General features: G+C 50.1%; 1 protein-coding gene across 1 annotated transcript; it reads right to left on the bottom strand.

Moving 5' to 3' along the window:
* Positions 1 to 9,941: 9,941 nt before the first annotated feature.
* DYNLL2 (dynein light chain LC8-type 2) lies at positions 9,942 to 17,713 on the bottom strand. Its single transcript, XM_004590992.3, has 3 exons — positions 17,427 to 17,713; positions 14,418 to 14,556; positions 9,942 to 11,910 (listed from the first exon to the last, which is right to left on the bottom strand). Exons 2-3 carry the CDS (start codon positions 14,547 to 14,549, stop codon positions 11,773 to 11,775), a joined length of 270 nt encoding a protein of 89 aa, XP_004591049.1. The 5' UTR covers positions 14,550 to 14,556; positions 17,427 to 17,713; the 3' UTR covers positions 9,942 to 11,772.
* Between the last annotated feature and the right edge of the window lie 505 nt (positions 17,714 to 18,218).

Below are 18,218 nucleotides of genomic sequence, written 5' to 3'. Positions count from 1 at the left end.
TACCAGCGAAGGACCATGCCATCCACATGGCTCTGCCACAAGCATTTCTCATCTAAAGTCATCTCAGCCTTTTGGGTCAGTGCCACAGACCTTCAGTTCATCCTTTGCAAAATATTCCAGAGCATGCCTCGCTCCCTCCTTGAAGGATGGCAGCTTGGGGGTTTACATACTTCTTTGCTGTTCCTCATGAGCCACACTGCAGTGACCCTCGGGGGCATGTGGCTGTCTTCCCCTGTCCTCCCTGTCCAATGAGTTCCTAGAAGTGAGTTGGGTCCATATATGTGGATCATTTGACAGCTATTTCCCTTGTTATTCATTTGTCCTGTTCCTAGATGCACACTGGGTACCTGCTGCAGTAGAGGACACTGTGTTCAAGCGTTAGGTCAGCTGGACAAGACTGCCCTACAGGTAGATAAACACGAAGGAGCATTTATAGCAATGACTACATGCTGTTTATATGGCAATTAGTGAAATACTGGTTGCCTGTTGTGTAACCAATATTTATGTAATGACACAGAGGACAAAGCGGCAGCAGCTCAAGGAAGGTACAAGTAGATTAAGGGAAGAGGGACTATGTGTGGTGTATGGTAGGGTTTGGGTGTGTGTTTGTGTGGTGTAGTTTGGGGGTGTGTGTGTGGTGTGTGGTAGGTGTGGTGTATGGTAGGGTTTGGGTGTGTGTTTGTGTGGTGTAGTTTGGGGGTGTGTGTGTGGTGTGTGGTAGGTGTGGTGTATGGTAGGGTTTGGGTGTGTGTTTGTGTGGTGTAGTTTGAGGGTGTGTGTGTGATGTGGTGTGGAATGTTTGTGGTGTGGTAGGTGTGGTGTATGGTAGGGTTTGGGTGTGTGTTTGTGTGGTATAATTTGTGGTGTATGTGTGGTGTGTGAAGTGTGTGTGTGTGTGTGTGTGTGTGGTGTGACATGTAGCTTCGCCTCTAGAGCACCTCTGACATGTGGGGGAACGTGCTTGGGCTCTGCCCCCACCGCTCTTCTCCTTGGCCCTGCTTTCCCGTAAGAGACACTCCATAACTGGAGCACTCCGCTCCCACTCAGACTACCCAGCTGTTGTCGCTTCATTTGCTTTAAAAGGCAGAGAGAGAGTCTGAGAGGCAGAGGTCTTCCATCCACCGGCTTGCTGCCCTGAGTGCACACAGCAGCAGGCAGCCTAGAACTCAGTCCAGGTCTCCACGTGCGGGGGTAGGGGGGCAGAGACCCCAGTACTGGAGCCATCATCCGCTGCTTCCCAGAGTCTGCGTTGGCAGGCAGCTGGATTTTCAAGTGGGGGAACCAAGACTTGAACCCAGCACTCTGACTCGGGACTCAGGTATCCTACTCGGTGTCCTCACCCCTGTGCCGAATGCCTGTGCTTCAGCTGCTTTTGTCCTGTCGTCTGACACATGCCAGACATGTCACAAACGTTCCCTTATTCACACAAAGCTTACAGACTCACCATATTGCCTATTGCTGGGTCACAAACCACCCTCAAAATCTGGTAGCTTAAACCAACAAGCAGGTTTCCTGTGTTTTTTCTGGCTCCTTTCTCTCAGCACGTTCTCAAGGCTCATCCCCACTGTGAGCATGCAGCAGGACTCTGCCCCCTTTCCGTGACTTAAATGACATCTGTAGTACAAACACTGCTTCTGTTTCCCAATTCATGAGTTTTCTCTTTGCATTGGCATAGCCTATATTTATTTCATCTTTTTCCAAAACTTAGTGCTTTCAAGTGATAACAATCTCCCCATTACACACAGAGTCTAGGCTCAGGAATCCTCCAGGGGGTTGGGTGGGAGGTCCCAGCTCAGACTGTCTCCTGAGGCTGCGGGCACTGGGCTGCTCACCTGGGGCTCCTCCAGATCTCACTCCTGTGTTGAGGAATCAAAGCTGGCTATTTCCAGGTCTCAGCTCCTTCCTTCCTCAAGTTGCCATATTTAGCAGGTAAAAAGACAGAATGCCCTGGTAGGTCTGCATTTTAGATCAAACCATCTTTTAGCATAACTATAGTTCAAATATTGCACGGGCCTATTACCTGCACTGAAGCAATCACCCGCTGCTCACCTGAAATACAAACTGAACCACATGTCTTGTTATCTGACCTTCTCTCTCTCTCTCAGAACTTGTCCATACAGCTGCTTGAGTGTACTCACAATGTGGTACTTGCCAGAACAAGTGGTTCAGGAAAGCACAGCAGACCAAAAGGTCTTTTGTGGCTGAGCTTTGGAAGTTACACACCAGCAGTTCTTTAATATGTTTTTGGTTCCATGAGTCAGCTCTAATTACTATGAAAGGGAATTGTATATACAGATGGTCTCCGACTTACTGTGGCTGAACATGAAATTTTTCTTTTTATAAATTTATTTTTTTTTTGAAAGGAAATGTGACAGAGACAAAGAGACAGAAATCTTCCATCTGCTAATTTAGTCCCCAGATGCCCACAATATCTATGGCTTCGCCAGGCTGAAAACAAAAGCCAGGAACCCAATCTAGGTCTCTCAAATATATGGTATGGTCCCAACACTCAGGCCATTTTCTATCACCTTTCCAAGTGCGTTAGCAGGAATCTGGATAGGAAGTGGAGCACGTAGAATTCAAGCTGGCACTCCTGTATAGGATGCCAGCATCACAAGTTTACATCTGCATCCGTATGGGAGACCTGGAAGAAACTCTTGGCTACTGGGTTCAACCTGGACCAGACCCAGCTATTGCAATCAGTTGGGAAGTGAACCAGTGGATGGAAAATATCTGTCTCTCTCGCTCTCTCTCTGCCCCTCTCTTCCAAATAAATAATTTTAAGAGGTTTTTGTAATACAAATACTATATTCTATAAACTTTAAAATATTTATAAGGACGCAAAAAAATAACTATTACCAAACCAGGTAAAATTCATGATGTATATATAGGAGGATGCAGGAAAATACAAACCATAATAATAACAAAACTCAATCTACCAAAACCAACCTCTAAAATGAAGGCAGTGGAAGAACACCTTTAAAGCAATGAAGCAAAAACTGCCAAACTATGTTTCTATACCCAGCAAATAAATCGTGCAAGAAAGTGAAATAAACAGCTTCAAGACATTTAAAATTTGAAACCAGTCATTAGCTGAAGGGACCTTGACTGACTCAAAGTGATTCTGCAGGAACAGGAGCTTAAAAAAGTTTTCTGAATTTGTTATGAGTTTTCCAGAATTGGTTCTTTTTTTTAAGATTTTTTTTTTATTAAAAAGTCAGATTTACCAAGAGGAGAAACAGAAAGATCTTATATACACTGGTTCACTCCCCAAGTGACCACAATGGTCAGAGCTGAGCCAATCCTAAGCCAGGAGTCAGGAGCTTCTTCCAGGTCTCCCACATGGATGCAATGTCCCAAGACTTTGGGCCAGCCTCCTTTGCTTTCCCAGGCCACAAGCAGAGAGCTGGATGTGAAGTGGAGCAGCTGGGACATGAACCAGCACCCATATAGCATCCTGGCAGATGCAAGCTGAGAACTTTAGCCACTAGACTTCTGTGCCAGGCTCCTGGGATTGGTTCTTTAACTAGATTTAAAGGTACTCATGTCTCCATTTCCAGTGGTAAAGAGTGTAGTCTTGGGCCCGGTGCCGTGGCCTAGCAGCTAAAGTCCTCGCCTTGAACATGCCAGGATCCCACATGCGTGCCGGTTCTGATCCCAGCAGCTCCACTTCCCATCCAGCTCCCTGCTTGTGGCCTGGGAAAGCAATTGAGGACGGCCCAACGCCTTGGGATCCTGCTCCCGCGTGGGAGACCCAGAAGGAAGTTCCAGGCTCCTGGATTCGGATCATCTCAGCACCGGCCGTTGCAGTCACTTGGGGAGTGAATCATCGGACGGAAGATCTTCCTCTCTGTCTCTCCTCCTCTTTGTATATCTGACTTTGTAATAAAAAATAAATAAATCTTTAAAAAGAGTGTAGTCTTAATCAGGGACATGGCATGACTATAGATTACAAAATACAGATATTGACTTCTTCCAAAAACTTATAGGCAAGGTCTGGGGAACTATGTATTTGATATATTTTTAAAGTTTTATTTACCTCTTTTCTTGAAGGTCTATTTTATTTATTTGCAAGGCAGAGTAACAGAGAGACAGAATCTACCATCATCTGCTCCCAAATGGCCACAGTCTTTAGCTGAAACCAAGAGCCTGAAACTACCGCTTGATCTCCGCATGGGTGGCAAGGACCCAAGGGCTTGGTCCATCTCTGTTTGCTTTGTCAGGTATATTAACAAGAGGTGGATCAGCAGTGAGACCGCCGGGACTTGACCCACAGCATCACAACACCAGGCCAGATATTTGCAACCTTAGAACATGTTAGTCTAAGTGCCATGACCCTCATTTAATTCACCTGCTCAGCCTGGATAGAAAACAGATCTCAGACAAGGGCATAAAGGGGCTGATTCGAATTGCAAGTGCTGTTCCAGATGTGGTTTCATTGCTTGAGCAAATCGACACCTCCCCTGTGTCATGCGATACACGGCTCAGGATCTGGCAAATGTGTCTCCTCAATACCTGCCTGCAGAGGCCATCAGAAGCAGGTGCCTGACAGTTGTCAAGATCATCAATGTACCCTCACTGACCTGTCAGTGTGTATCACCTCCCCAGCCTCACGCTAGGACGTAATCACAGGGACTTTGAGCACCTTTGCCTTCTACCAGCTATCACATGCATATACTACACAGATAACATCACGCTGATGGGACTAGTGTGTGTGAAGTAGCTCCCACTCCAGACACATTGTCAATAAGAGAGCAGAGGGGCGCAGGGCAGGAATGTCAGGCACAATGGTTCAATGGCTAAATCCTCACCTTGCAAGTGCCAGGATCCCATATAGGCTTCAGTTCGTGCCCCAGCTGCTCTACTTCCCATCCAACTACCTGCTTGTGGCCTGGGAAAGCAGACCAGAACAGCCCAAAGTCTTGGGACCCTCTGCCTGCATGGGAGACCCAGAAGAAGCTCCTAGCTCCTAGCTTTGGATTGGTCAGCTCCAGCCATTATGGTCATTTGGGGAGTGAACCAGCATATGGAAGATCTTTCTGTCTCTCCTTCTCTCTGTAAACCTGATCTCTCTTTCCCATGGCACATACCATATCAGAATTCCAGTTCAAATCCAGTTACTGGGTCTGGCACAGTAGCCTAACAGCTAAAGTCCTTGCCTTGCATGTACTGGGTTTCCCAAGTAGGCACCAGTTCTAATCCTGGCAGCCCCACTTCCCATCCAGCTCCCTACCTGTGGCCTGGGAAAGCAGTGCAGAATGGCCCAAAGCCTTGGGACCCCGCTGGAAGACCTGAAGAAGCTCCTGGCTCCTAGCTTTGGATCGGCTCAGCTAGGAGCCAGTTCAGCCACTTGGGGAGTTGATCAGCAGACAAAGCATCTTTCTGTCTTTCCTTTGAGTCTTCTGTAAAGAAGCTTCTCTGTAAATCCAAAAGCCAGGAGCCAGGAGCTCTTCCAGGTTTCCCACGCAGGAGCAGGGTTCCAAGGCGTTGGGCCATCCTCGACTGCTTTCCCAGGCCACAAGCTGGATGGGAAGCGGGGCTGCCGGGATTAGAACTGGCAACCATATGGAATCCCGGCGTGTGCAAGGCGAGGACCTTAACCACTACACTATCGCACTGGGCCCAAAACAAGGGATAAAATTGTAACACCCCAATTTAGGTAAGACCTAATGGTCCATACCCACCAGGCAAAAACACTACAATAAGACCTGAGGCACTAGGAGGGCAAAGAAAATGTGGAATGAGTAGTGGAAGATACAAATACATGCCCAATTACAGACATTTACATCCATTATTGAAGTCACCGAATTATCCACAAGACTGAATATCACCCAAATACTTTGAATTCTCTTCTAGAGAAAGAGCAAGCACATTTTCAGTTGCGCCTAGGGTAATTCTGTCGCAACAGGCAGGAGGGTGATTTTGTTCTTGGCTTTACTTGGAGGTCAAGTCTGGATTAAGAAGATTTACAGTTGCCATATGCTTGCAAGTGTGCATAGTGAAGGTTAGATTTGCTGTCATTTTCATCTAATTAAAAGTTCGAGCAATACAGAAAAACACACACAATCTTCCATTCTCTGGTTCAGTCACTAATGCTGAGCCAGGCAAGACTGCATCTGGGTCTCCAACATGTGAGGCCAAAACCCAAGGACTGACGTCATCATCTACTCCTTCCCAGGACGCATTAGGACGAAGCTGGATTGCAAGTATCGTAGTCGGCACTCAAACTGGCCCTCCAATATGACAGCCTAACCCACTGCATCACAAGGCCTGTCTTGGTCAGTATTGTGTTATCCTGGCTATGTTCCATTATCTAGTTACTGAAAAATAAATCTAGGGACCAGGACAGTAGCATATCAGACTAATCCTCCTCCCATAGGCTTCAGCATCCCATGTGGTGATGGTTTCTGTCCTGGCTATTCCATTTCAGATCCAGTTCCCTGTTTATGGCCTGGGAAAGCAGCAGAAGATGACTCAAGCCCTTAGACCCCTGTGTCCATGTCAGAATCCAGGAAGAAGGGCCCGGCACAGTAGCCTAGTAGATGAAGTCCTCATCTTGAACACACCAGAATCCCATATGGGAACTGGTTCTAATCCAGTGGCCCAATTCCCATCCAACTCCCTGCTTGTGACCTGGGAAAGCAGTTGAGGACATCCCAAAGCCTTGGGACCCTGTACTCGTGTGGGTGACCCGGAAGAGGCTCCTGGCTCCTGGCTTCAGATCGGTTCAGCTTTGGCCTTGCAGTCACTTGGGGAGTGAATCATCAGATGGAAGATCTTCTCTGTCTTTCCTCCTCTCTGTATATCTGACTTTGCAATTGAAATAAATAAATCTTAAAAAAAAAAAAAAAAAAAAGAAGAAAAGAAAAGAATCCAGGAAGAAGTGCCTGGCTGCCAGCCATTTGGAGAATGAACCAGGGGATGGAAGACCTTCTTTATCTCTCCTTCTCTCTGTAAAAATTTGCCTTTCAAATAAAAATAATTCTTTACAAATACTAAAAAAGAAGTCTAGGGTTTACTGTGCAGGTATTTTTGTAGATATGATTCGCATCCATAATCAGTGAGCTTTGTAAAGAGATTGCTGCAGACAGTATGGGTGGCCCATCACACCATGCAGCTCAGCTGAGCCCCTCCCAGCCACAGCGCTGACTTCTAGTGCGACCTGCTAGGCAAGCTTTATTGAGTCACTCCCCTTCCCAGATTGAATCTGCTTATTTCAAAAAGTGGCTCATGGACCCAGCATGGTAGTCTAGAGGCTGAAGTCCTCACTTTGAACATGTCAGGATCCCATATGGGCTTCATTTCTAATCCCGGCAGCCCCACTTTCCATCCAACTCCCTGCCTGTGGTCTGGGAAAGCAGTCAAGGATGGGAAAAGCCTTGGGTTCCTGCACCCGCGTGGGAGACCTGGAAGAAGTTCCTGGCTCCTAGCTTCAGATCGGCTCAGCTCCAGCCGTTGTGGTCACTTGGGAGTCAATCAGTGGATGGAAGATCTTCTCTGTCTCTCCTCCTCTCTGTATATCTGACTTTGCAATAAAAATAAATCTTTAAAAAAAAAGTGACTTGTGACTGCTAGGTCTAGCTCAGAGGGTTGCGTTTGAGAAGTAAAAAGCATTTTCATGAACACAGTATTTCATTCTCCCATCGCCAGCAAGGAAGGCAGGCTGTGGTGTGAACACACTGGGTGTGCCAAGTAACAGCAAACACACAGAGTGGGCAGAAAGGAAACTAGCCTAAAGACAGAAGTGTTTTCAGGAAAGGCCAGGCTGCAGTGGGCCAAGGGGCTGCCAATGATTGCTGGCATACTTCTCCCGGTAGTTATCAAGTGCTTCCTACAGACCAGGCATTGGTCACACACGTGGAGATGCATGGGTGAACGTAAGTCAATCATTGGCAGGCGTATGTTGAATGAAATAGTGCAGGGTAACAGTGATGCAGAGGAAGGACGGCATCCTAATGCATGGCATTAAGCCACTGCCCACCACACTGGCATTCCACATGGATGTCCCTTCCAGTCTTAGCTGCCTCGCTTTTATCCAGTACCTTGTTCATGGGAAAGCTATGGAAGACAGCCTGAGTACATAGGCCTCTGCCACCCATGTAGGAGACCTGAATGAAGCTCCTGGCTTAGCTCTGGCCCAGCCCTGACTATGGTGGCCATTTGGGGAAGAGAGTCAGTGGTTGGATATCTCCATCTCTCCCTCTCTCTCTCTAACTTCTTCAGTCTTTACACAGGATGTCAGAAGTGCCTCTGAAGTTTGAAGATCTCAAGGACATGAGGGAGTAGCTTCGGAGACAGGGGCTAGGTTTGAGCACCAGGGCAGCAATTCCTCTCCATTCTTCTTTCCTGCAGTGGGAGTTGACCCTGAGAGACTACATTTGACCTGTCTGCCTCTGGGCTGGGTCCACCTAGCCGGAGCTCCAGCTAGAATCGGTGATGCTTCCACCCCCTTTCCGCCAGGCCAGTTCTGAGTGGCTGTAGGAAGTTCCCATCTGCCTTCCACAGTCTTGTGACCTAACCTCACATCCTTCCTCTTCAGGGCTCTACGTGTAGGGTAAAGCGGGGGAGGGGCCCTCTCCTCCAGGAAGTCCTGTAGGACCAGCTTTCCAGATGAGCACTTACCTGGGCAGGAATATTGTCCAGTGAAGCCATCTTTCACTGGGGCAGGAAGTGGACAAGTTTGGGGCCTGGAAACACCCACTGCAAATGAAGTATTAACCATGGATTCACCCTCAAGGTCAGCTGCCAAGCTAGTCACAGAACAAAGGTGGCAACACTAAGGTGGGGTTCCAGAGTCCCACATTATCTTATTCTAAGATGTGCCAAAAAATTTTCTACCTGAAGGAGCCCCTATCTAATCACTTTCAACATTACATAGTTCAGTATCTGGGTTTTTTGCTTACTAACCTAGTCATTGTTGGAAGCCTGTGTGGTGGTGTTACCTATTAGAATGCACAGAACTTGCCAGTCTCCTTTGTGTTTAGGTGTAAGTACATAAAACTTTGTCAATTTATGTATGTGTATTTACATATCTAATTTTTATATTTATATTTGAGCTGAGTGACAGATAAAGGGAAAGACAGATCTCCTATCTGCTGGCTCACAAATGGCCACAGCAGCAGGAGCTGGGCTAGACGCAACTCAAGGGTCCAGAACTGCATCCTGGTTTTCACATGGGTGCAAGGACTTAAACTGTTCTCTCCTGCCTTCATACACACATTAAAAGAGAGCTAGACCAGAAGCTGAGTAGCTGCACTTGACCCAGCGCTCTGATACAGGATATCCACATCACTGCTTACAACACAAGGCCAGCCCCAGAACACAGGAAAGCACTTGAGGCTTCCCAACACCTCCCCAGGTAGCCATTAAGCTCAGACACTGGTGGCTTTCCGTAGGATTAGGCTGGCATTGCCTTCTCCAGATATGTGTGGGGACCAGAACTGCAAGTGGCACAACTGGCATAACACAGGAATCAAAGGATTACTTTTGCTTCTACTGCAACGGGATCCCATTTTTCTACTTCGAAGTGGTTATGATAAGACTCAGCTTAAATTTCCAGGCTCAGGAACCCTAGAAAGGGGACCAGAAGGGCTATAGCTTTGGCCAAGCGTCTGAGAAGTTAAGGCAGTCCAGCATGGCAGCATTCCTTATCCCAGTCTGAAATTGTGTCTTCCCTGGCTAACTCTCTCCAAAAAGCCAGAACTGGGGGAGGAATCCCTGGGGTCAGGAGAGGGCTGCTGCTCCGCTCTCTCCCATTTAAGCGGCATAAGCTTAGGCCTAGAAGTGACACCTGATTTAGGTAAGATAATTGGCTACTCTTGCCTTTTAACTTTAGTCCCCATTCTACTCCCCACTAGCCTTCTTCTAGCCCCACCCACTGTATGACACCATTGCCACCAGACCAGTCCCTCACCCCCAAAGAAACCCAAACAGCTCAGAGGTGCATCAAACGACCTTTAATGTCCAAAAGAGGCATGGATGCGGAGCAGAGATGTGGCAGGGTCTTCGCCCTGCTCCAGAAATGAGGGAGATGAACACAAACCAGACACTTCCAAACACAGATTTGGACATTCATAAAAAAATAAAACCTAAAGTCAAGCATTCAAATCTTGTGCCCACTGAAGGGTTTGATACCAGAACTTAGTCACCATCCCAGTGTCCACCCTCCCCTGCCAGTATCACAGAGAAAGCTCAGCACAACCCAGTTAGGGGAGGGTGCATTCTCCTGCTTCCCTTCCAGCCCCAAGAATGGACTTGGAAAATTAAAAATGAGCTGGATCCCCCACCCCACCCCCAATGTCAACCTTGCACATGAGTTTTGAATGTCATGAGAATCAGCAGCTCAATCAGCAATGACTATCCCCAACCCCACCCCATTTATATGTCATCAGCAGACAAGAATTCCCTTGCATGTTGCTTGGAATCTCCTCCCATACACAGCCCTGTGCTAGTATCTGGTATCACCACTCCAAGGCTGACCTTCCAAACTTTCCCTTCTCCGTCCTCTATGTTTTTGAATTCCATCTTCCATCCCCACCTCCCAGAGGCTGTAACAACCGAGGCGAGCTCCAGGGCAGATGGGGTGTGGCCCTCTCTCTCTGGGGGTCCCCCTAAAGCCTTCCCAGGAATCAGTTGGCCACAGGGGCAAAGTGTCTGGGCTACATGACTGAGGGAAGGGGTGACACTCATCTTTACCCCCAACCATCTCCAGAGGTTCCTAACCAATGCCTTTGAGATTCCATACTGTCCTGCCCCCTCCCTCCCCTCTACCCCAAACCCACGCACACATGTGCACACATACACAAACACGCACACAAACACATGTACACACAGGATAATCAAGGGAACCACTGATTTGGTTTGATTTCTAAGAGCTAACTAAGAACTAGTGATCAGAAATTCCCTTGCCAGCCAACTAACAACAGGGCTGCTCAGAGAGAACTCCAGAGGAATGAGAAAACTGAGGGCTAAGCAGGGAGCAGACGGAAGGCAAGAAAAGAATGTAAAGGGAAAATGTCGAGCAAATCTGACCCCCAACATGTTCCTAGCATCATCTCTGGTAGGAAGAACTGAAGACACTCCACGAAGACGCACAGCCCTTACTTATAAATTCTGACAAAGACAGCATGACAAGTCTGCTCCCTACTCCCACACACCACAGACAAATACATCTTGGGGCCCCCTTAAAGAATCCAACCCCCACCCCTTCCCCACCCTCTGCCCCCAAGCTGTAAAATCACAGTTCAGTGGAATAGTCTCCCTGGTACTAGAGCACCCCCCACCCTCCCTTCTGTTCCTCTCCTTGCTGAGCCTCACGCTGTCCCCGGGCAGCCTCCCTGGCCCTCCCGAGCAGCAGCCAACAGGGAGAGGCGGCTACAGTTTTAGCTCCACCTCCAGAGACCTAGTTCTTTTCCTCAGTCCTCCTTGTCTTTTGGGTTTTGTTAAGGGCTTTTTATTTTGTGTAAGGAGAGAAAAAAAAAATTAGAAAAGAAAAGGGAGGCAGGGAGAGATTTCCTAGTGCAACACAACCAAAATAACTTTTTTTTAAATCTTGAAAAATAAACATAAAGCAGCCTTCTTCCCCAGGCAACTAAACAGAAAGGAGTTTGGTTTTGTTTACTGCGACATACACATGAAATCGAGTATACAGTCCATGCAGTAGCACAGCCATTGGAGAGGACATCCTGATGCTGGCCCCAGTGCAAGAACAGTCCCAGCAACGCCGCCTGCTGCCATCGCCGCCGCCACCACTGACACCACAGCCACAGCCTCCTAGCCTGACTTGAAGAGGAGGATTGCAACTTGACCCAAGTAAAAATAGATGAAGTGCTTTGTCTCATGTGTGACGTAGCTGCCAAAATTTCGGCCCACGATACAATGCCAGGTAGGATTGTATTTCTTGTCAAATTCCTAAAAAAGATAAGAGGGAAGAGAGGTGATTAGGGCCTGAAGCTGGAAGATGAGAAATCAGAATGTCTTCCCTGTACCCCACCCACCCCCCAAGCCCATGGCCCCAGCAGCTCAGGTTGACACTGACCAGGCCACTCTTCCCCTCATTAATAATGGAACCCCACAAAGGCTCCATTCTTCCTCTCTGAGTCTCCCTACAGCCAACACCCTCCAGCCACCCCCTCACACCACCACTAGCCCACCCTGGGATTCTTTAGCAAAACAATCAGAAGCTGGTAGAATAAAGTGTCAGTTACCTTGATATAAATGGGGACCCACATGACTAAACCAGCATTTCTAAATGCTAAAAACCAAGGCACTACAGCAAAACCAGGTCTAAATGTCAGGCGTGTAAGAGAATACTGTGTAAGTCAGTGCTGAAGGCATTGCAGTGTGCCAAGCAGCAGGGGCCGCATTCCCCAGAACAGGAACCAAGCCACAGATCAAGGCAGTTCCCTCACTTCTCTCAGGGAGCCTGCACTCAGCAGTAAAGTCACCCAGAGATCCTTGCAAGCCTCTCTCGCAGTTCCCTGCCACGCTAGGGCTCGGCCTGCAGGCCCAGTTCCAGATATATCCTGCCGTGACCATGAAAGGGGCTGGGAACCTCAGGGCTCTCTGTCGTGTCTCCTCACTCCCACAGAGCTCAACAGACAGCTTGCCAGCTTCTTCACAGCCCTCCTGTTACACGGACTAAGTCTAAGTGGTGCTAACAACAGGAAGCAAAGTAAGCATCAATTCTGGCTTGAGGCCTGTCATGTTGAGTCCAGTTACTTCCCTGGGTCTCAAGTTCCCACTCAACAAGAAATCTGGTCCAGACACTAAGGATTCTGCTGGTTCTCAGAGCCCATGACTTGGAGTTTTCTACTCAGACAGCTAAGTTCTCCTTCAGCAGGAAGCCAGTACCCCCAGCTGGCTCTGCATTCCTTGGCTCCACACATAGTAGCTCAATTCCAGAGCCTCTTATTTCATCTGGGTAGGAAAACAGCCTGTAAGTCAAGGGGACCCTAATGCCAATTCTATGGATTCCAATTTATTCATATTTTCTCTCTCTTTCTCTCACACACACACCCTTCTAAGGGATCCTGGAGCTGAGAATACTAAAGACTGGGACTGGGACCGGCACAATGGCCTGGTACCTAAATCCTCGCCTTGGATGCACTGGGTCCCATGTGGGTGCTGTTTCATATCCTGGATGCTCCACTTCCAATCCTGCTCCCTGCTTGTGGCCTGGAAAGGCAGTGGAGGATGGCCCAGGGTCTTGGGACCCTGTACCCATGTGGGAGACCCAGAGGAGGGTCCTGGATGCTGGCTTTGGCTTCAGATCAGCTAAGCTTTGGCCATTGCGGCCACTCAGGGATGGCCCAGCAGACAGAGGATCTTCCTGTCTCTCGTCTCTGTGGATCTGACTTTTGAATGAAAATAAATGAATCTTTGAAGAAAGAAGAAAAAAAAAAAGACTGGAACTCTGGTTCTAACGAAGAGTACCCAGTACCCTCTTCTCCTCCTGCCTCAGCCGCCTTCCAACATCTACTCAACTATTTACTCAGGAATATTTCAGGGATAGAATCTATTACACCAATATACTCACCCATTAAAAAAAAACAAACAACAACAAAACCCTCTGATTTTCTATATACGGAAAGACTATACAGGGAAGGCGATGCTGCAGTACTGTGTTTCATGAGCTCAATGCTGAGTGTTAGCGTTAGGATGTTCCACTTTAAATGATACAGTTCTGATAATGCACATATAATCTTACTTTATTCATCCAAATATCCTTGATCTTAATCATTAAGAGGTCTGATCTGAGCCAGGAAGATTCAATTCCTAAGCTTCTCTGCATAGTCTTATCCCTCTCCAGTGCTCTGTAGCTACATTTCCTGTAACCATGAGTAACCCCTCTCGGCCCCCATCAGCAGACTTCCTATTAGGAACACCTAAACAGGGACAAGCGCAGTGACCTAGCGGCTAAAGTCCTCGCCTTATATGCGCCAGGATCCCATATGGGCACCAGTTCTAATCCCGGCAGCCCCACTTCCCATCCAGCTCCCTGCTTGTGGCCTGGGAAAGCAGTTGAGGACGGCCCAAAGCCTTGGGACCCTGCACCTACATAGGAGACCCGCAGGAGGCTCCTGGCTTCTGGTTTCGGATCGGCTCAGCTCCAGCCGTTGCGGTCACTTGGGGAATGAATCATCCAATGGAAGACCTTCCTCTCTGTATCTCCTCCTCTCTGTAGCTCCTCCTCTCTGTATCTCCTCCTCTCTATATATCTGACTTTGCAGTTAAAAAAAAAAAAAAACCACCTAAAGTAAACACTTCAATAATTAAAAATCACTCCCCAACTTTGTCTGCATTTCAATTTGCTTGCTTTCTTATGTCCCTAGTTTCAAGCCTTACTGGACTGGAGCACAGATTGGCAGCCAATCCCCAACCCTGGCCATCAGCCACAGCTCTCTTGGTGCACGCACCTTCTTGATATAGGCAGCGATGTCCTTCTCTATGTTGTACTTCTCCATGGCCTGCGTGGCGCAGTCAACAGCATCCTGTTGCATGTCCTCAGACATGTCTGCGTTCTTGATCACTGCCTTCCGGTCAGACATCGTGACACTGCAGAAGGAGAGAAGTGAGGCTGAAAACTCATTCTCTGGGCAATGAACTTACTAGGTACTAGACATGGGCCTCAACACATGATGGGGATACAGAAGGGGAGGGTAGCACGAGAGGCATGAGGCATTAGGACAGGCAGTGCCTAAACTTTCAGCACAGGTCTGGACTCTGGGATAAAAAGGAAGAAGACATAAGAAACCACCCATTTTATCACATATAAAATGAGGTTTTTCCAATTCTAAAATTTATCTAGTTCTGATATTTTGCAGACAGCCAAGATGTGATCACAGACTAGCTAGAGGAAATCACTTCACCTTTGTCCTTTCATGTGATCATTTGTCAAATGAGGAACCCAGCTTGTCCTAAGGATAAATCAAGTTCATTACTTTGAATTCTTGTGGTTTGGGACAAGTCACTTGGCCTTTCTGTGTTACCTTTCTTCCCTTTCAGCCAAAAGGATAGCTGTCCACCGGTGGCTGTTAGTGAGATTCATTGGTGACGAGAAAGCTACAGCAAACAGTCTACACAGCAAGCTGCCATAGGCCAGAGTCAGTCCACTATCTGTTTTTATAGAACAGAGTTGTATAGGAAGGTGCTGCAATGGCAGAACTGAATACCAGCAAGAGACTACCTGGCTCTTCACAAGGAAGCCACCACCTCTGTTCCACATGAACAAAAGGGGTAAGCCCACCAATACCAGCGGAGCACAGATACCACCGGGCCACACACACAGGCCACCATGGCGACCCCAGGTCACCCTCCGCTTCCCCACAGCCACAGCACCCATTCTTCAAAACACATTTGAAAGCTCCAGATCTTAGAGACTCAGCTCCAATACTGTCATTTTCCTGGATCTCTGCTTTCTTATGTCAGATTTTTACTCATCAAATTTCCAAAATATATCAATCTACTAGGTAAAATAAAAGGTAGTATTTTCTTTTTTGAGGTGCAGAATTGTTATTGCGTTAACAGCCCTGTGCCATACCCCTGCTCTTGGCCAGGGCATTCAGCCTTTGGTCACCAACCATTCCTATCTTGTAGGATGAGATGAGTCGGAAGGGGCAGCCAGGCTTCACACCACCGTGGGCAGCACCTGAGACACTCTGCAGGAGCAGAGGGGAATGTGGCCACAGTCCCTTTACATACAACAGGAACAAACCCCTCGCGCTTCGTCTCCCAAAGCACCACTCTCCCCAGCCAGCCTGCCCAGTTGTCAGAGATCCCTCCAAGCACGTCTGCTCGAGTAGAGAACCCTGTGTCACCCAAGGCTACACCAACCTGTAGGGTGGGTAGGACAGGTGGAAAGGGAAAAAAACTCGAACCAGGATTTTGGCATGCATCAGATGCCCACAGCATACTGCACACTATCAGCCAGCAGGCAGTCCTCGATCGCCTCGGGGACACCTTTGTCTGCTAAGCTAATCAGACACCAAGAGGAAAGAGTCTGCAGCCCAGCAACCTCTGGGGCTGGGCAAAGGTCGGGAGGACAGTACTGAAGGCCGGAGAGTTAAGTGACCTTGGGCAAATCAACATCTTCTTTGTAGAACCCAAGGCTAAAATGAGATCAATGTAGCAACCTCAAAGCAAAATTTGAAGGAAGGTACACTGGAAACACAAGAAGGTTTTGATATAAAGCTCCTTTGTATGTGAAGAAATCTAGTGTCACCTGGTGGCCTCCAGCAGGGTACCTCTCAGAAGGGGGCACTGTTTACAAACCTGGGGAAGGGGGAGTGGGGGTGGGGCCCAGTGACGGACGACGCAGCACTGGCACCATTTTGCCGGCAAAATCACCTGCTCTACTGCCTGCGCTTTTAGGTCCAAAGGAACAACTTTGTCACAGTCATTAAAAGCTACCTTACCCTCCGGCAGAGAGCCTGTGGTTACATAATGTTTGTCTTGTGACTACAATGCCACGATTCTTCACCCCTGGCCCCTAGGCTTCGGAGGGGTGAGGCCCAGCCTCAACCACCCCTGTCCAAGGTGCCAGCGAGGAGGGACTAGGGAGATGTCCAGCTTAGCCCCCACCCCCGAGGAAAACGCAGTGGACCTGGGCCTCCAGGTACAAGGATGGCCAGAAGGCCCGGGGCCAGCGCCCAGTCACGAGCCGGGGGTTCCTTTGGACAGCGAACGTGGCACTGCGGAGTAGCTCCTGTCCTCTAGGGCCGGTTTTGTGATTCCCACCTTCCCCCACCCCTAAAAAAGCTAACCCTTGGAATGTCTGGGTCCGCCCTCCCTGCTCGCCAACACAGGCACACAAATGCTTCCATCATTCCTTCGCTTCAGATCTCCATGGGTGCTGTATTTTCCCCGCACCATCCAACCCTGCCCAAAAGCTGCGGATCTCAAAAGGCGCTCCTGATGGTGTTTGGGGGGCGGGGAAGGCGGGTGAGAAAGCATCCTGTCCCCTCCCCGACCTGGTGCCCGCGCCACCCCGCCAGGTCCGCAGGCCCCGGGCAGCTGGCCGCCCTCCCCCGCCCGGCCTGGAGTGACTGAGCGTCCTCGCCGCAGGAAGGACGCCCCAAAGGGTGACGGCGGGAGGGGCCGCGTCACGCCCGAGCCCTCGCCACCCCCTCTCCTTTGGCCCCAGACACGGGAGACCTCCACGCTGCGCAGGCAGATTCCATGCAGGGGGTGGGGGGGACGTTAACTCCGCAGCCCGGGGTCTCCAGCCGCGGTCACCGAGGGCCTCCCTCACCTCCGGCGGCGTCTGCCCGGGCCACCAATACCGAGGGTGGTGGTGCCAGCTGGCTCCAGGCCTCGGGGCCAGGCCCCGGGGTCGGGGTGGGTGGGGGAGTGGGGGAGACCCATCGACACGAGCACGAAGCGCAGGACCCCCTGGGACTGCACGCAGACATCCACCCACCGCTCACCTTCACGGAGGTCCGCACGGGCCCCTGGGGAGCAGCGATGGCCTGAGGCTGAGCGCGGGCAGGGGCGGTGTCCCCTGGGCTCTTCCAGCAGCAGCCGCCGCCGCCGCTGCGGTCTTTGGCTCCAGCAGCCCCCGGGCCGAGCGCTCGCTGCCGCCGCCGCCGCCGCCGTCCGCCCTTCCAGCCGCCCCGGACACCCGAGCTCCTCCTCGCGCCGCCGGCCCGCCCGCCGCCCGCTCCGCGATGGCGCCTCGCCGCTCCGCTCCGCCCGGCCGCTGAGCGAGGCTGACGCGCGGCCCCAGCTGAAATAGCGCCCCGCCCCCGCCCCCCCGCGGCGCGCGCCGCCGTCCGCTCTCCCCATTGGCTGCGCCCGCCGGGCCCCGCACTGCGGGCTTCTCCCCGCGCCGCTCTCGCCCCACATCTTGTTTCCTCCCACAATGCCTCGGGGCGGCGGGAGGGGGTGGGGAGAGAGGAGCTGCAGGGGTTTACTGGGGTGGGGGAGGGGAGAGGGGAGGGGGAGGGAGGGGGCTGTGGTCTCAAGAGAGAAAAGGAAAGAATGCAGACAGAGCTCTTCCAGCAGGCCTGGAGAGGTCAAGCCTGAAAAAGGATGAAGAGGCCGGGCCGGAGGAAAGGAGCTGAGGGAGGGTCGTGGAGACCCAGTCCCAAAGAGAGAAAAGGGAGGGGGATGGAGAGCGCGGGGCCCAGGGAGCAGATGGGAAAGGGGCGAGGAAAGGCAGGCTCAGGGAGTGACAGCACACCCTTCCCCCTCCCCCCACATCTGTGGAAGGCGTGGAA

This window comes from Ochotona princeps, chromosome 17, assembly GCF_030435755.1.
Source record: "Ochotona princeps isolate mOchPri1 chromosome 17, mOchPri1.hap1, whole genome shotgun sequence".
NCBI lineage: Eukaryota > Metazoa > Chordata > Mammalia > Lagomorpha > Ochotonidae > Ochotona > Ochotona princeps.
This window is presented reverse-complemented; position numbering and strand designations above follow the sequence as displayed.